This window comes from Misgurnus anguillicaudatus, chromosome 21, assembly GCF_027580225.2.
Source record: "Misgurnus anguillicaudatus chromosome 21, ASM2758022v2, whole genome shotgun sequence".
Lineage (NCBI taxonomy): Eukaryota > Metazoa > Chordata > Actinopteri > Cypriniformes > Cobitidae > Misgurnus > Misgurnus anguillicaudatus.
Window position 1 is genome coordinate 25450765 of NC_073357.2, and position 19287 is coordinate 25470051.

At 38.1% G+C, this 19287-nt stretch overlaps 2 protein-coding genes across 2 annotated transcripts; one reads left to right on the forward strand and one right to left on the reverse strand.

Annotated features, from left to right (window-relative positions):
• Window positions 1-4941: 4941 nt before the first annotated feature.
• On the forward strand, window positions 4942-17243 carry cldn7a (claudin 7a). The gene is made up of 4 exons (XM_055198724.2): window positions 4942-5432; window positions 12390-12554; window positions 15788-15872; window positions 16150-17243. The coding sequence occupies exons 1-4, from the start codon at window positions 5210-5212 to the stop codon at window positions 16310-16312; spliced, it is 636 nt and encodes a 211-aa protein (XP_055054699.1). The 5' UTR covers window positions 4942-5209; the 3' UTR covers window positions 16313-17243.
• LOC141353346 (uncharacterized) lies at window positions 17035-18731 on the reverse strand. Its single transcript, XM_073859898.1, has 3 exons — window positions 18494-18731; window positions 17876-18173; window positions 17035-17797 (listed from the first exon to the last, which is right to left on the reverse strand). The coding sequence occupies exons 2-3, from the start codon at window positions 18069-18071 to the stop codon at window positions 17712-17714; spliced, it is 282 nt and encodes a 93-aa protein (XP_073715999.1). The 5' UTR covers window positions 18072-18173; window positions 18494-18731; the 3' UTR covers window positions 17035-17711.
• Between the last annotated feature and the right edge of the window lie 556 nt (window positions 18732-19287).

Sequence of the window (19287 nt, forward strand, 5' to 3'; positions counted from 1 at the left end):
AAATTCAATTAATCATTTTTTTCAGTGTGCGTGTTGCAACTACGGTAGCCGTTATGTAATCACTGATCTCCTTGTCCGTTGCAGCTGGTTCACGTGTTCTGAATGTAAACGTGTTGTGGAAACGCGTAGGTAGGCTAGTGCTTTTTGTCCCTCTCTGCTATTATAGTTTATCAATACGGCGGAATGATATGGACGCCTCCTTGGACTTACCCGTTCAATGTAAGTAAAGAGGAGAAATTCTAAGCTTAGAAAGGTCAGATCACTGGCAGAGGTCACTTGACACCAACGAGGACATATTTATGAATAAAGACTTTGATTTTGAAACACTTAAAATCCAGTGGCGGCTGGTGACTTATTTTTTTGAAGCTCACGATGCGAAGTTCGTCACAACATGTATGTAGCTTGTCATGTGTGTGGTTCGTCATTTCAAAATATGTGTTCTGCGCTTTGAGAGATCGTGTGTGCATCACGTGTCATGCCAAAATAAGTGCCTGCTGCCTTGAACTTGAACTTGAAAGGAGACGCTCGCGTGTGCCAGATATTCGCACAATCTCATGCTTAATCAAAGTTTACTGTTAAGGGAGTGTCTTGCATGTATTTAGGGAACGCAAGCGTCTCTTTTATCATAAACGGTTTTGACGCGTCTCCTGCAGGCACTTATTTTGACAAAACACGTGATGCACACAGGCTCTCTCCACACGCATGACACATATTTTGGAAAAAGGAACCACACACGTGACAATCCGAACACATATTATGAATTAGCGCATCCTCGGAAGAGCAGTCACGAGCCGCCACTGTTAAAATCCTACTTACAGTCCCTTTAAAGTCTGAAAGTGTACTGTAAGTGACAGAAAAGACCGACATCTAAGTGGAGTGTTACTGTTATTTCATGCACTTTAATATCATACAGATGAAATATTGTTGAAACATGCCTTGTGTTTAACATGTGGGTGTCTGTCAGCGGGGGTTTGTTAGATCCTTCCTGGATTTGACTCATCATAAAGTCATTATGATATGAATTCTGACAACTCCATGCTTATCCAAAGTTAATGAACGGATGCCTGTAATCTCAAACCATTACTACAAGTAGTTTTTGGTGTCCTTGACTGTTGGGAAATCTATTATGAATTGTGGACCAGAATTGTAACATGAAAATAAACTTTCTATCAGTAGGTGACATAAACATGAAACTCCAGTTTGGCCTGTCTGTGTACATTTCTGCGAGGGCACATAGTTGCTTAATAAGAGAAAGAGAAATGAAACCATCATTAGGAGAGTCACTACTACTAAAGGCCTGTGTGTTTTATTGCTAACGGTTCAATAGTCTTCTAAGGAGGATAACATCGCTTTAATCACTGTTCTTTCACTCTGTCTGTAAACTTCAGAAAGCCTGGAGCCAGCCAGAAGACATGAAGGGGGTTTCTGTTCTTCTTTGGGATGATTTAGTTCTGTCTGCCCCCTCTCCTGAGGATCGTCAGCAGTTCAGGCCTCTAGAACAAATGTCTGTTTACTGGAACTAGGTGGGGACAGAAGCTCTGAAAAAGTTAAAAAAGAAAGAAAGTTTCTTTTGTATATCAAAGCTATTTGGCCCAGTGCTCCGAATCCATCCAATAGGGTGACGGATAAATCAAGTTGCCAGGGGTGATGAGGGTTCTGTGTGCTAATTTCATGATGTTCTTAAAGTTCCTCCCCTCCATCCTATGCACATTTTCCTCTCCTGTACTTACAATACACTGTAAAAGCGTGAGAAATGCTTTGTTCAGTAACATTCTCATTTTCTTCAAGCCTTACACCCTTGAAGCAAAGTTCACATAGAGTACAATGAGAGTACAAATACTATTTCACCATGATATCAGACATAAACATGTTCTACATAGAAAATAATTTCCTCTTTGATTATTGCTTCCGCCCACTTTCGGTAAGGTTAGGGCTATTTTCCGGTATTGTTTCTGCAATGGGGACAATAGTTGACAGTGTTCCAGGATTTTTCACCCTCCCTGGACCACAAAGGAAGTGCAGAGGTCACCTGATGAAATGGCTTGACGTGACACATGTGTCCTCGTGTAAAAGAAGGCACAGTTGTGCTCATTGCCACTTGTACCACAACCAAGGCTTTGAACCGGTTCACGGAACGAAAACCAGAAACTTTTGATGTTTTGCAAGGAACAGAAAGAAAACCAAAAACTTTCAAAAATAATGGTAACCGGTTCATACCGTTATTTTTTTCATTCTTTGACAAGATTTCTGTACAATATGACTTCACTTCCGGTCGTCGTTGACTCATCAGAGAAATGAGAAGCTTGCCACCAGCAAGTAGCCCAAGTCTCTAATGCTCAATCATAAGAGGTTAATACTGTAGGCTACCAAGTATCTCAAGATTTTTTTTTATACTAATTAGTGGTGTAACGGATCGCAGTTGATCTGTACAGATCACCACCCACAGTTCAGCTCGCATGCGATTCGCGTATTAATACGCAAATTTTAATAGGGTAAAAGTTGATTATTTGCATGTGTTTCAAAGGCTTGCAAATGTTAACACTTAGGTGATTTTAAACAATTTAACCACAAAAAGGCGCTAAAATTAGCAATTTTCTGTGCGTTTTGAATGCGTTTGAATTTGTCTGGTCCAACTCCAATCAAACATGACTATCCCTATGCCCTTCAGAGATCAGAACTCTTGATGTATAAACTTGAGAGAGAGTTGCGCTACTGTGTCTCATACTGTAGTCCATTAAAATATATTTGGCGAATAAAGAACTGAAAAACAACGTAATTTTCACTTTATGTGGAGCGACTGTTTATGATGCATCTTCTTCCCGAAGCGCCATTTGGAATTCGTCCTCAGTCTGTGTGTGTGTGTGTGTGTTTTTTCAAATGCACTCAACAAATGTAGACATGTCAGAATGACAAGATTTAAGGAAAATTATGTAGACTTATAAATTAAGTTCAATGTCCTAATGACCAGCCTACTTATTTGTATGTCCCACAGCTGACATTGAACGTTAGTAACCGAGAACTTTATTTTTTTGTTGTTCTAACTGGTTCAGGAATGTCAATTTTAGGGTTGAACCAAAAACAGGAAACGTTAAAATACTGTTTCTGTTCGGAACGAACCAACTGGGAAAAAAATTTGGTTCAAAGCCCTGACCACAACACATAAAAAACGTCATTCAAGTTGTTGCACATGTGATAGAAAAGTCACCATCCTGATCACATAGTCTCTTTAATGAAGAGCCAGTCGAAAGCAGGAGCGCACTTGCCATCTGGAGCACCTGGACATTTCCCGGTGGCCTGGCGGTCATTCTGGCCCGCCTGCTGTGCAGTCAGCTCAGGTAAGCTGATGATGAATGAATGATGGACCTCTCAAAATCTAGGAATCAGGCAATCACTGTCCAAAAATGTCACGACATGACCTAATGCCGGCAGTGCACTGCCTCTTTGGCTAAATTCTGTCTGGGATGATGGCAAACTCTGACAATGAGGCTGTGAATAAGCTTTATTTCTCATGTATACACATGTCAGTGTTTGTTGTACATTAAAATGCTTGATGTTGTTGAACTCTCTAAATTGAAACAAAAGCTTTTACTGAGTTTATAGCTGAGCTTATAATCCCTGTTATTATTTTATCCCATTCTATCAGTGGCGGACTGTTATATTCACAAAATTTACAAATATTATTTGGTTACTAAATAATATGCATTGTTTATGCATACGCCATAGATGCTAATGCTAAAAGTTCAGACTGTCCAGTAGTATTTCTGACATAAGTTTTAATTCGTTGTAGGGCTGAGAATGTCCATTAGACTGAAGGAGATTATGAATAGTCACCGCCAAACATGTCAACACATACAGCTGTCGCATGCTCTCACACAGATTTTCTGCTGAAGGAAATCAAGGATTTCAACAAGATTTATGCATTCAAAATCAATCATGGCATACATTACAGTCAGTTCTGTTTTTAGCGGGGACAGATCGAATAGTGTTCCGTGACTTTACGTTAAGCTGGAGAACGCTGGCGGGATTTTTTCCCGGTATGTTTGAAGCTGCTGGGAGTCAATCCAATCAAATGACGTGAAAATGCTGACATCATTGTAAGCCTTCTAGTAGGCCCCGGTGATGCCAACTCGAAATCTGATTGGTTAATGCAATGATTTCTTCGCCACTCATCTTAAGCTGAAGGTGCCGACACTGCTTGTTCTGAAGGCCTTAAGGCAGATTTCTTTCTTTCTCGTAAATATACACTACTGAAAGCAACCAAGAGAAACACTATGAAATAAAGATAACCTTATGGGCCTTATGGGATTAATTTAATACACATTCATGGAAAAATATATAACAATATAAATCAGTGATTCAGATAGGCCAGAAGTCTTTGCTGGCCCTGACGGCCAACCACTGCATTCTATTATACTTTTCCTCCTGATAAAAGTGCCAAAGAAGTTCTTAAAATCTAGTGAATAATGGTCTCTGTATAACAGCAGATTTCATTCAGTTCATCCACTGAGAGAGGATAAGCATAAAGTGAGGATTTTTGATTGATTTTGGTGCTAATTGAGGGATGGTCATGCTCAAAATACACCAAACCAAATGAGTACTCTGAATTAAACTGAGGCAACAGATAATGTGCATGCCAAGACCATATAAATATATTTAGTATATAAATATATTATTGTTTATAAATTTAAAATGTTCGAATTGAATCTATCTATCTATCTATCTATCTATCTATCTATCTATCTATCTATCTATCTATCTATCTATCTATCTATCTATCTATCTATCTATCTATCTATCTATCTATCTATCTGTCTGTCTGTCTGTCTGTCTATCTGTCTATCTATGTGTAACTGGTGTTTTGTTTAAAACTTTAGTGAATGGATGCAAGTGATTCTATTCGGTGTGACGTCACAATCTCACAGTGAGGCAGGGCACGACGTCTTGCGCAAACCGTTATGCGCCTTCTTCCCTGGAGACGTCTCATCAGCAACTGTTTTACGCCTCGAATGCCACTAGCATTTCTGGCGAGGTTGAAATAGGCTGCTGAAAGTTTTAGGCTTCACAGAAAGTTTTAGGAGACGATTCACAGGGAGTAACAGGTGCGCGATTTGGAGTCTGGAACAAGAGCGCGGGCATCTCGGTGTCTCGACATCCATAAACTTTTAACTTTTTAAACAGTTGATGCTCAGATTGCCATACAGCTTAAATAATGGCAAACTCGGGCGTTCAATTGCTTGGATTTTGTCTCTCTCTGGTTGGCGTCATTGGACTCATCGTGGGCACCGTCCTGCCGCAGTGGAAGATGTCCGCGTATGTAGGTGACAGTATTATCACAGCTGTCGCCACGTACCAGGGACTGTGGATGTCGTGCGCTTTTCAGAGCACGGGCCAGCTTCAATGTAAAATCTACGACTCCATCTTACAGTTAGACAGTGAGTATTAAACCTCCACATCAACTTTCTTTGTATGTAATGTATCACTTTGTGATAACGTTTTTATAATCTAAAGTAATATATAATCTAAATATGTATTTTTATATCTATATAAAAAATCAATGTTATGACAGACTCGAGTTGCAGCACACCTTATAATATATTTTTTATTTTTTTATTATTTTTTATTTTTTGGAAAAAACTTCCAAAATAAGCTTGAGTTGCCAGTTATGGCTTTGATTTTGTTTTTCTAGTACTTAGTTTATTAAATTATATTATTAAAAAACTCATAATTTTCCTTTTTCTATAGGCTACTTCGTTTAATTTCTTATAAGCTATTTTGAAACAATAAAGAGAAAAATAAAGAGAAATGAAAAAATTAAAAATATGAAATATGGGGCGAATTCCATTTGGAAGTGCTCATCCATATAAGTTCTATTTACTTCACAGATCAAAGTTCTTACTGTGTAAACTTTGGAGGGAGTTGCGCAGTTATGTCTCATATTGTGGCCGATTAAATACAATAGAGCTATGAAAAACAACGTCATTTTCTCTTTATCTGGAGAACTGTTTATGCGACGTGCCCTTCCCGAAGTGCCCTCAAGGGCGCAAAAACGCAGTTTGGAATTGGCCCAGCATGTAGAAATAATGAAATACATTTGAATTCAATGAAAAATTTTGCAGCATGTCATGCCACATGTAAGTACCAGTCACAGAAATAAGAAATTAAATATTATGAAAAACCAATGTAAATATATTTTTAAATTATGTAAATATATACATTTAATTGCATGTAAATATAATTATGGTAATCATTTCAGTGAAGTTTCATATTACATTTTTTTCTCTATTTGGAGCATTTCTAAGATCACAAATTACATTTTCAAAACATCAGTTTAATTAAGCAAATTCCCATTGTTTTTGACTGACGTTGATACCATTGTCTGCTGTTTCCTACATTTTCAGAATCTTAATTTTCATCAAAATACATTATATTGGCTTTACAATAAATAGTTTTACACCTCAAAACATCCGAAGTAGTTAATTGTATAAGTCACTAATTGAAGAATGATTGGCCCTTTTGTCATAATCTGTAAAACATGTTTTCCATAGAAAGATTTCTTTTAGACTTTTGTAATTGTTTTTCTCTATAGAATATGTGATGTGCTAGATCAAACAATGATCAAACAGTTATCTAGAATAGAATAGAATAGAATAGAATAGAATAGAATAAAATAGAATAGAATAGAATAGAATAGAATAGAATAGAAAAGGACAGAATAGAATAGAATCCGCTTGTTAGGTCTGATGTCATGCACCACTTCTGGGTCCAGAAGATCTCAAATCCGTTCTCAAAAACATAAAATACCATCACTGTTATACTTAACTGTAATTTCTACAGTTACTTAACACAAAATGCCCAGTAAAATACCATCATTTTCTTTTCCAGTTCATTACTGTAATGTGCATTGCATTATGGGTATTAACATTTAATTTACAGTGATTTACTGTATTTTTTTAATTTGCGGTAGACTGCTGTAAAACAACAGCAGTAGTGCTACTGTACTGAATAAAACAGTGTTATAAAAGCAAATAAAATGGAAAAATAAAATATATCTATGAAATGAAATACATTTTATTTGTTATACTTTTAGCAGTGAAGCAAATTTCAAAATGTGAATTGTTTTTCAGCAGTGTAAATAATTTATTGAGAATTGTAGATAGAAACAAGAAAGGTTTATGGATAAATGCTTGACCGTCAGATTTGAATTTGACCTCAAGACTTCAAAACACTAGTGGCGCAAAGATTTTGCTCCTTGGAGTGTCGGGAGAGTGACAGAAGAGGCTACTTAGGGGGGTAAAGCGAGTAAGTTTTATTAAGTGACTCTGTGTCACTGTGGTAGTGTTACGGATCTACGACATGGGCGACCTGGGTTTGATTCCTCTTCAAGGCAATTACTTTTTTTAAACTAGGTTACAGTAAGGGTATTATACTGTAAAATGGAACTGCGGTAAAGGCATCATACTGTAAAAAAACATGTACACTTATGGTACTGTAATGGGGCAGTTACAGTAACTGTTACTGCATATATACAATAAAAAGTCCAACAGTGTAGGGAAATTACAAAAATCACCCTATTTTACACTCATATGCTTTAATAATCCTATGAATTATTAAAAAATGAGTGTCTGTGATTCCATGAGCTTGAAGACTGCAGTGTACAATGCGAGTTCATAAAATGTTCACTTAAAGCAACACCAAAGAGTTTTTTTTTCCTTAAAATAACGTTTCCAAATAGTTTCAGTCATTCATCCACTTGAAACAGGGTGAACCGCACTTTCACATTCGCTTTGCAGCCCTCTATTGGCCAAAACCACACTAAAGAACTGTCAACTGTCGGGTAGTTCGAGTGAAAACTACAAAAACTTGCTTTACGGCAGACCTACAATCCAATCAGAGCCAGCTATGCTGCAGTATTTACGACAGTGGTAATGGACAATTACGCTTCTAACCTGTAGGGGGAGCAAAGAGCAAAAACTCTTTAGTGTTGCTTTAAATGTGTGATTTGAATGAATAGTGCTCATAAATTAGCCTGTTCCAACCAGACTCTCGTACATTTATTTAATTTGTACAGAGAGTCTGGCCATGCCCCATTGCAAAGCATGGGCGTAGATTTAGGGTGGGACGCTAGGGACATGTCCTTACCAATATTCAGGGAAGACTGAATTGTCCCTAGCAACAATTTCGACCAAACAATTAATCTGTATTTATAACCACTGATGTCCGCCTTATTCTTGTGTTTTCTATTTTTTACTTATTATATTTTTTTTCAGGAATCATTTAAATGAGATTAGGAATCTTTTGAGATCCAGATCTGTAAAAATAACGCTCTATGTGGTACACAAACGGTTAACAGCTTTCGTTCTCTGCAATGCCCGCCTCCGTAACTCACATCGCTAATATGATTGGCTTTGCATTTCTTTAGTCCCGCCTCTCTAACTCACATTGCTAATATGATTGGATTGGCATTTCTTGAGTCCCGCCTCTCTAACTCACATCACTTTCTGATGGGCTTCTTTTTACTCGCTACGTGTGATAGGATGGTTTCACTTTGTACAACGCGCCAAAGTTCTCAACAAGACGCGCGTGATTATTCGGGCTACAGGTAAGTGAGGAAGAAAGTATTATTATACCCACTGTAACTGCTTCATGCACAAAAAAAAGTTGTGTCACATAATTATTCAAGGACAGTGTTTTCACCAATACACGACAATCCCATGTTAACCTGAGGAGTTGCAAACTTGTGTCAACCTTTTATAAATGGGGTGGCAAGGTTATTTAGGGGGTCCCTAATCCATGAAAGAAAATAACCCCAACATGGTAAAAACATAAATTCATGTCATGATTGCTGAATACATTACTTGCACAGATGTAGACATAATGTAAGGTTGCATTTTAAACTTAAACTATTTTTTTCACACTGATTTACTGTCTGTTAATGAAAAGAAGATTTAATGTGAACTACAGAAACGTTAATAAACGTTGTTCAGGAAACAGCATGATATACATACCTCCTTCAACACTGGGATTTTTTTTGGCAAAATTAAATTAAGAATTAAATATTAATTGCATATTCTTCAATCTTATAAAATAAATTTGGATATATGTTACAATGTGATTTTCTTTTTTTGACAAAGACTTAAACAGTTACTGTTTATTAGGCTCTAGGACATAACGAATTGTTTATTATAGTACATTAAATTTGTGATGGCACCGGTGGTGGTGAGTCAGATGTCACTGAGTAAAGTGCATACTGAGTTGTCTGTTGTTTATGTCAAGTAAACAGTGATAAACAGTTTTTGCAATGCAACCATTTTATTTATGTCCCCACCAATAGAGACAGAGCGCCGTTATGCAAATTTGAAAACCACGCCCACCGGGGGGGGGAAATCAATCCAACCGTCTCCATTGACTTTGTATTGCGAGAAGCCGCCTCCTTGTCATTTCTGGCTTATAACAAAAAACTGAATAATGCCTAAAAGCTGCTGTGTGACAATATGTACAGCTAACAAGCCAAAGAACCCAGAAATAAGTTTTTATAAGCTGTCGAGCCGTAAAACCCAGCCTTTAAGGAGAATAAAGTGGATCGCCGACTACGTTTCCCCCTAGTGGACGCAGTTCTACTAATAGAAGTACTATGAAAAGTTGCCTGTATCCATTTTTGTGTCTTTAAACGCTCGTTTTTTGGGGTCGACAGCTTATAAAAACTTATTTACAGATTAAACTTAAAAACAAAAATAATACCTAAAAGCTGCTGTGTGACAAGGTGTACATCTAACAAGCCAAAAAAATAAATAAATAATTTTTTATAAGCTGTCGACTTCAAAAAACGAGCGTTTAGACACAGAAATGGAAACAGGCAACTTTTCATAGTACTCCTATTAGTAAAACTGCGTCCAATAGGGGGAAACGTAATCGGCGATCCACTTTATTCTCCTTAAAGACTGGGTTTTACGGCTCGACAGCTTATAAAAACTTATTTCTGTGTTCTTTGGCTTGTTAGCTGTACATATTGTCCCAAAGCAGCTTTTAGGCATTATTCAGTTTTTTGTTATAAGCCAGAAATGACAAGGAGGCGGCCTTTTGCAATACAAAGTCAATGGAGACTGTTGGATTGCTTTCCCCCCCGGTGGGCGTGGTTTTCAGGTTGTGACGCGCTGCGCTCTGTCTCTATGCCAGAATCAAACCTACGCCCTTGTTGCAAAGCGTTACTTCCGTTAAGGAGGGCCCTTTGTTGAAGTTTAAAACTATTGGATCTGCCCAGAGTCACTCAGGATCTGCCATAGTCAATCGCTAACGTGTGGTCGTGACGTATATCATGCGCCGAAACTGGCCGGAAACAACAAGTCCGAATGATCAGACCAACAAAACTTAGCAAACATTGTTCTTGCTCTGGCTTTAACTTCTGTATATTCGGCAGTTTTGCAACAACGGAACAAATAGCTTTTCTCACGTCTTTCTCCGCTGCCATTACTGAACTACAACTCAAACTGACGCACGACCTCAACGTCATCGTTCTTGGCCACCCCCCTCTGTTGCAGGAGAAAACAAAACTCTACACAACAGTCCCAGACATAGTACTGAAGCGAAATGAAAATTAAGCGGAAGCACGTAGGAGGGCGGAACCAGGCTACTCACAAACAGCTGTTTACAAAATATCCTTTATTAAAATAAGTGGAGGCTTGGACCCGGAAACAGTATTCCTTATGTCATGACTTAACAAGCGAATAGAATAGAATAGAATAGAATAGAATAGAATAGAATAGAATAGAATAGAATAGAATAGAATAGAATAGAATAGAATAGAATAGAATAGAATAGAATAGAATAGAATAGATCTGACTTTTCCAGTTCTCAAATGCCATAGGGAAATAACCAAAATTATAAAAAATATCAGCCTCATGCAAAGCATTCTGGGAAGTCTTTTTTCCTTCAGATTTTGGTTCCCAGAATGCTTTGCACAAGGTTTATATTTTAGCTTTATTCTGTAAAAACAGCTGCCAGTAATACTGTAATTTCTACAGATTTTTTTACAGTGAGGGGTAAATAACACGTATATATACCGGACAAGGACTTTAGGAGAACAGGGCTTACAGTAAATAATACACAGGGGAACATAATCAGGCAGAACAGAAATAGGTGCAGGACTAATTAACACAATGGAAACTGAGGAAATGGGAAGACATAACAAAACCAAAACAGAATATAACTTTGACAGTGTGTTTACAGAACCTTTCCAATCTTGTTATTTTTATTTGCACTGTAGGCTTTGTATCACAATGCTGTTTTAATTTCTTTACAGAACAAAATTATTTTAAAAAAGGTTAAAAGCAATCAATATTTCATGTGCACTAATGTGTAACTTCATATTGTTTAAATTAAAAAGGTGGAGCCTTTTTAATTTATAATAAACTTTATCAAAACTGTAGCCAGGTAGTTCACATCAAATACTGACATCTATAATTGTTTAATTTTGTTATATTGACAACATGGCTAAACATTTTGACTGTCTTGTTAACAACACTGGTGCCATTGCCAGCCTGTCTGTCTTTAATATAAATAGATTTTGGCCTTCTCAATAGGACCTTGAATCTACAGTATGCCTGTAATGTAACGAAGCAAGATAGGTAGTCATGGTGACAGCAGCATAGAAGAAAGTATCCTATTGTTTCTATCTACCTGCCAAAGTATTACTGTTAACACACCCAACCATTACAGTAACAGCAGTGGTTGATAAATCGAAGGGGTGTCATAAAAACATTCTGGGGTTTCCCAAAAATGATGCTATGAGGCCTTAATCATGCACATGGTTTATAAAAGCAAATGGCTTCCAAAACTTTGAAAATGTGATTTAAGTCTCATGGTTCACTTGCTGTGTGTTTGCTATGCAGAACTTCTTTGCCGATTTCTGAGAAAACTGCGGGAAACTTCTAGTTTAAACCAGCTGGAACTGCACCTGACAGCAGGTTGAATTATGTAGGGTGTCCCTGTACATTCCACAGCTGACTGGTTTCTATGCCTGGCAAGAGATGCCTTGTTGTGTTTTAATGAATAAAGGAGAGAAATAATTCCTCCACTTCACTAAAGCCTGCACCCACCCTTCACACTTTCTTTTTCTCATGGTGGGTTTTGTGTGCACGTGTACAGGAATGAACTGGCACAGACTGGTTCTGGTTGGAATGGGCTCTGGCTCTCTTTTTGTTTTCTCAGCTTTATTGCCTTCTTTGAATTACAGTGTACAGACAATGGATTATCAGTGAGCTCGGTTAGCATTGCTATTCCTGTTGCTGTTTAAACAAATTCCTGAATGTGGGACCTACAGTACAGTATGTAGAAATGCGAACACAACAGTAGTATAATAAGATGTGTCTTTCTTCTCAATCCTTCTCTGTCAGGTGATCTTCAGGCTACCCGCGCACTAATGATTGTGGGTATTATTGTGTCCATTGCTGGACTGGGTGTTGCCTGCATGGGGATGAAGTGCACCACTTGTGGAGCTGATGATAAAGTTCGCAAGTCTCGAACGGCCATGACAGGGGGCATCATACTGCTAGTGGGAGGTGAGTGAGTGTGTGAGAGAAATAAAACAGACTTTTGTGGGACTTCAATATACTGTATAACTTTAAAAATAAAATAAATACGGGATAGTTTGGCCAAAAATTTTATTAAACCCATGATTTACTCGCCTCCGAGATGCATATGTCCATCATTTTTCAGAAGAACACATTTTCAGTTATTTTAGAAAATGTTTTAGATCTTTCAGTTAATCAAATGTAAGTTAAGGGGTCCACGTCCTTCAAGTCCAAAAAATGTGCATCTATGTTCTGTCACCATTTACTCACCCTTATGTTGTTACAAACCTGTATACATTTCTTTGTTTTGATGAACAAAAAGGGAAATATTTAGAGAAATGTTTCTAACCACATGTGGACCCCATTTACTTACAAAGTATTACTTTTTCCTATTATGGAAGAGAATGGGGTCCATGAACGGTTTGGTTACAAACATTTCTCAAAATATCTTTCTTCAGTGTCTCAAGAACATTTATGCGGGTTTGTAACAACATGAGAGTGAGTAAATGATGACAGAATTTTCATTTTTGGGTGAACTATACCTATAATTTAAAAAACCTTTCTGATGTATTTTAACATATATCAGTGGCATCGTTTTGTATCAAGGTTTGTTTGTAAAAACTTCTTAAATGTAACTAAGGCCTAGTCCTGGATTATACTAAACCCTGTTTGGGAAACCGCCCCCAAAGGTTTTAAAACATAAGATTATATTCTGCAAGAAGAAAAGAATGTGAAGAGTTAAAAAAACTACAGTCTTACTTGAAGTTCACATTTAGAAAGTAAAGGCTGCTATGGGATAATAATGTATAGGCAGCAGGTTGTTATCGCAAAAATATGCCCAGATAGTGTGATATCACATTGAAGGGGCTTATTTTGTGTTAAATCCACCTGCCTGTAAATGATTCCCCTTATTCAAAGTTAAGGAACATTAAATATTGATTAGAAAGACCATCCATGGGGAAAACCCGTTTACTTTTGGTTTTGAGATAAAACAAAACGTTCAAATTTCACGAACACACTATTTGGTTAAATCATTTGTACAAATAATGTTATTAAAAGACATATTTATATTTAATTTTTGTATAATATTAAACTGTACCTGGCAAAATGATTTGCAGCATCCAGACTACCGTGTGGTGTTAGTTTCAGACGGTTATTATTTCAGAATACCCAGGTAAAAAAGAAGTTCACTTCCAAAGTTCTCTTTTTTTGCGCACTAATGTTGTACTTAATATACAAAAAATTATTCTTTAGTACTTCTTGAGATAATCTTAAAGGAACACGCCCACATTTTGGGAATTTAGCTTATTCACCATATCCCCCAGAGTTAGATAACTCCATACATACCTTTCTCATCTCCGTGCGTGCTGTAACTCTGTCTGACGCAGCCCCCGCTAGCTTAGCTTAGCACAAAGTCTGGAAGTGAATGGCTCCAGCTAGCACACTGCTCCAAATAAGTGACAAAATAACCCAAACATTTTCCTATTTATGTGTTGTGATTTGTATAGTCACACCGTGTACAAATAACAAGGTCATATGAGACACAGTGATCTTTTAACAGTATATACTGGGAACTATATTCTCAGAAGGCGAAGCACTGCTACATGGGCGGAGTGATTTGCACAACTCTGACCGAACTCTCTGCTCCTAACCAGGGGGCTTCTCGGGTGCTGCGAGCAAATCACTCGGCCCAGTAGCAGTGCTTCACCTTCTGAGAATATAGTTCCCAGTGTGTGTACTGTTAAAGATGGCTGTGTCTCATATGACCTTGTTATTTGTAGTTACTATACAAATCACAACACACAAATGTTTGAGCAATTTTGTCACCAATTGGGAGCAGCACGCTAGCTGAAGCCATTTACTTCCAGTCTTTGTGCTAAGCTAAGCTAGCGGGGGCTGCGTCGGACAGAGTTATAGCACGCACGGAGATGAGAAAGGTATGTATGGGCTAATCTAACTCAGGGGGATACAGTGAATAAGCTAAATTCCCAAAATATGGACGTGTTCCTTTAAGAACATTTAAGTGTCCTTCACTGTGCTATTTTGAGACACCATACACATGAACCAAAATGTGCTAAAATGTATTTAAAAATGTACTTTGGTACCACTTGTAGTAAACTTGAACCAATCTTTGTGAAAGTTGAGTTCAAGTTTAATACAAGTGCTAACTAAATACATTTTTAATACAGAGATAGCATGTTAAAAGTGCATTTTAGTTCATATTCATGGTGTCTCAAAATAGCACAAATAAGTACAATAATCTTAAGAACATCTTAACAAGATGAATTTTTAGTATATTAAAGGAATAGTCTACTCATTTTCAATATTAAAATATGTTATTACCTTAACTAAGAATTGTTGATACATCCCTCTATCATCTGTGTGCGTGCACGTAAGCGCTGGAGCGCGCTGCAACGCTTCGATAGCATTTAGCTTAGCCCCATTCATTCAATGGTACCATTTAGAGATAGAGTTAGAAGTGACCAAACACATCAACGTTTTTCCTATTTAAGACGAGTAGTTATACGAGCAAGTTTGGTGGAAAAAAAAACTAAAACGTAGCGCTTTTCTGGGCGGATTTGGAAGAGGAGCTATGTTTTATGGCGTGGTGGCACTTTTGGAAGTACTTCGACTCAGCGCAGTAACACCCTCCCTATCCCATTATGAGAGGGAGAAGGGGAGCGGACTTTTCAGGCGAGTCGAGGTACTCCCAAAAGTGCTGTTGCGCCATACAGTGTAGTTCCTCTTTTGAATCCGCTTAGAAAAGCGCTGCGTTTTGTTTTGTACCACCAAACTTGCTCGTATAACTACTCGTCTTAAATAGGAAAAACGTTGATGTGTTTGGTCACTTCTAACTTTATCTCTAAATGGTACCATTGAATGAATGGGGCTAAGCTAAATGCTATCGAAGCGTTGCAGCGCGCTCCAGCGCTTACGTGCACGCACACAGATGATAGAGGGATGTATCAACAATTCTTAGTTAAGGTAATAACATATTTTAATATTGAAAATGAGTAGACTATTCCTTTAAGTACCAAATTAGTGTGCAAAAATAGAGCACTTTAAGTACACTCTGTAAGTGTACTACTTTTTCACCTGGGTAGCATACCATGGCCAATCAGAATCAAGCATTTAGAGTGTAATAAAAATATATAGACAATTATGAAACTTTGCAATGCTTTGAAGAAATTTTAAAAACAACCTCTGTTTTGTTCCTGCAGCTCTTTGTGCAATCGTCGCCTGCTCATGGTTTGCCCACAACGTGATCCGAGCATTTTACAACCCCTTTACCCCAGTGAACACCAAGTGAGAACCACACATTTTCTCTTTGCACAATTTCTGGAACACTGTTTCCCAACCACGTTCCTGGAGCCACCCCAAAATTACACATTTTGGATGCTTTAGTTTATCTGGCACACCCAGAGCAATCTATCAAGTTAGTTTAATTGGGTGTGAGAGACATCCAAAATGTTGTGAAATAGTTCTTCAGAACTTGCATCAATTACACTCATACATGATGCTTTATGTGCCATGTTGTTATGTAATCTCTCTCACATGTTGTTTTTAATTTGTATTTAATTAGGTTTGAGTTCGGAGCAGCCATCTTCATTGCATGGGGCGGCTCATTTCTCGACGTACTTGGGGGAGCTATGTTGGCTGCCTCTTGCCCTCGAAGTAAACAAGTGTCAAAGTATCCTAAAAGCAATCCTGCACGGTCAACCAACGGCAACAAGGAGTATGTGTGAACAAGACTGCCCCTCGCTGGAAAAAGGAGAGCAGTTTCATTAGGGTGAAGGATTTCTTCAGCAAATGAATGGACTGAGCATGTTGTGTTGTTTTAGATTGGAGAGACATTAAGGGACTGTGGAGACATCAGTGTTTCAATGAAACACGAGGTTATTTTCTCTTGGTAAAATAAGAAATTCAGATAGCCAGACAGCCTGGTGTTTCTAAAGTGCCCACTAGGGAGCACTATAACCAACAGGCCAAGAAAATGTTTTTTAAAATGGAGGAATACTCAATATTTGTTTTAGATAATTATCCTCTGTGCATCCAGAATATAACTTTATTAACACAGCATATATGTTTCTTTTCATTATGTGATTAATATTGTCAAATTAAGCATTTTATTATCGTAGGAAAACTCTGTCCATTATATTAAACTCTTGTTTTAGTTTGATTAATATGTAACATACTATTTATACCTTACGTTAATTTTTTTTAAATATCTTGATAATGGCAGTGTTAGTTTTCTGTATAGTATAGTATATATATGCACACACACACACACACACACACACACACACACGTGTATGCAAATATTGTTTACACATATTCTGGCTTCCTCTCTGGAATAAAGTTTGCTTGCTTTGTACCTAACCGGTGTCCTCTCCTCCTGTTTGAAAAAATGCCTGACGTGTGTTAAACAACCACCCTCATCCAAATGCAATTTAAACAAACACCGAGCTTCAGCATAAAGCTAATCGTTTAATACTCCCAGCCCGTGCACTCCCCACAATTTACAAAAAAAATATTTTTTCCATGCAAAACATCTAAACAACAACAATTTTTAAAGCGTCGCACTGTCCGATCATCATTGCAGAACATTTGATTGTTCATCTCAGTCACAGACAGCACTTTTTCAAGGCAACAGACTCATTAAAACATTGAGCAAAATTTTTTTTAACAATTACTGATGTCATCTGATTGCATATGACATATATGTCAAAGTAGACCCCAGTTACCAAGGTTACCGTAGGTCACACCGCACAATGTGTTACACATTAACAGAGTTTCGCAGAAAAATGTCCTCTTTGGGAGATGAGTAATCCAACGTGCTAAGGTTAGCATTGTTTTCTGTAGTAAAGTGCAAGTTTAATAAATATATAGCCCTGTCAAATTAGAGATCATCAGAATCTCCACCGCAAGAAATGTCCTGATCAGAGGAACCCAGACATCATTCGGTGCACCAAATAAGTGATGGGCAAGCATAAAGAGTACAATGAGTGAAGTCCACTGTACTCTTTCACCTTGAAGCAGTAAAAATCTCAAAAGCAGTGAAGAGGAAAGTGAGAAAATGAGAGAGTGGGCCTGGTTTGTTGTGTGTTGGCCTCTTACAGCTTTGGCACAGTCAGTCATGCATTATTAGACCACAGGTGACACTCTCTGTGACGCTGGGAAACTTCTGTTGTTGTTTATGATGTCATCAAGGTCCTCGTCATCAATAACCACTGTCAAATAGAACACACATTAGTGCTTATTAGCATCGAGAGGTTGATTTTAAAAATAACAACCAGGCGACTGCACACCCACTCTGGAAGACCGCCCGATCTGTCCGAGTTTAGGGGCACGCTGTATTCTCCGTGGCGCGGCGTTTCTCTCCGCCTGTCCGTGATCGTACGGGATTACGGGACTGGGCTGCAGTGCACCTGACGGTGGCATAAGATCGGGCATTCCTGCCATTCCGTACATGTCTTCTTCTTGTACTTTGGTAGATGTACTCATAAACGACGACCACGAGTCTGTGGTTGGCTGAGCGCTTCCGCGAAGTCGACGATTCTTTGGTAATCCACCAAGAAATTACTGTAAAACGATTGTTTACGATACCTGGGGAGGGTAAAACAACGCAAATTAAGCGATACCCGAAACCACACACGAAAATATAGTTATAAATAGGCTATATAATATATCACCGGACATGGACTGTAATTTCAGCAATTGTATGGCACTATGCCCTGCTTTACACCTGACATAAACACGCGTTTCGTATCCGGATGATATATATGTTATTTTATAAACATACACAACAAAAACACGCACCAGATTGGCTAATGTATTTACAACAACGCAGCTTTCGATTTACCTTGTATAGGAAACATCACATAAACACTTCTAAACCTTACATATCAAAACAACGACAGGCTTACCTTATATTTGTCAGGAAAGTGGTCACTGTTCGCGTTTATTTCGTTTATATATGTCGATTGATCCGCTGCTTTCGGCGCGTTGCGTTGCGCTTCTCGCGAGTCGGAAGTTGCCCACTATCTTACGGCGGAGTCTGTCGTAACTCTCACTTGGGGATTTCCTTGGTTGTTTCTGTATGCGTCACTGCGAGGGAGGGCCCCGATCTCTGCAACACGAATGCAGCGTGAGCCGAGCTGAGCCCGTGGGTACTGTCAATCATTTATTGACGGTTCACCCACATCGTGTGGGCTCACCAACCGCCTACATTCTCGTGAGAACCCACACTGCACACGCGCTGATGTGCATATAACATGCCTAAAGAGCAAAAGTTCAGTGTAGTTTTTGTCTTTTTCATTCGCCTACTAATATTACTGTAACGTTGCTTGCCATAATGCAGAACAGCGAAAAGCCTCATAAACTTGAATTGCTTAACCCTAACCCTAACCAAGTTCATCTATAGAAAGTTTCAGTTTCCTAATTCAATGATTTTTTTATTATTCGTTTTAATTATATTTAGGCCACACCCATGGTCTCCAATGGTTGCCAGCACGGAATTTAAATAATTATAAACCATATCAACAAGTAAAATAAAATCAAAAAGTAAAAGAAAAAAGTTTTAAGTAGACTGAAAAATAAAAAAGTTGCCATCCAGATTGTTTAATCAATTGTATTGCCTTTGCACACAAAAAGGTTGGAGATCCCTGGCCTACACAATAATATTTATTGTAACAGGTGACATCACAATATATCTGAGGGG

Bases quoted from the DNA above. Each gene is read 5' to 3' on its own strand.
- cldn7a (XM_055198724.2), top strand. From the start codon at position 5,210: ATGGCAAACTCGGGCGTTCAATTGCTTGGATTTTGTCTCTCTCTGGTT. The intron at 5,433-12,389 runs GTGAGTATTAAA...CTTCTCTGTCAG, and splicing joins CTCCATCTTACAGTTAGACA to GTGATCTTCAGGCTACCCGC. The intron at 15,873-16,149 runs GTGAGAACCACA...GTATTTAATTAG, and splicing joins TTTACCCCAGTGAACACCAA to GTTTGAGTTCGGAGCAGCCA.
- LOC141353346 (XM_073859898.1), bottom strand. From the start codon at position 18,071: ATGAGTACATCTACCAAAGTACAAGAAGAAGACATGTACGGAATGGCA. The intron at 17,798-17,875 runs GTGTGCAGTCGC...TCTATTTGACAG, and splicing joins CGGGCGGTCTTCCAGAGTGG to TGGTTATTGATGACGAGGAC.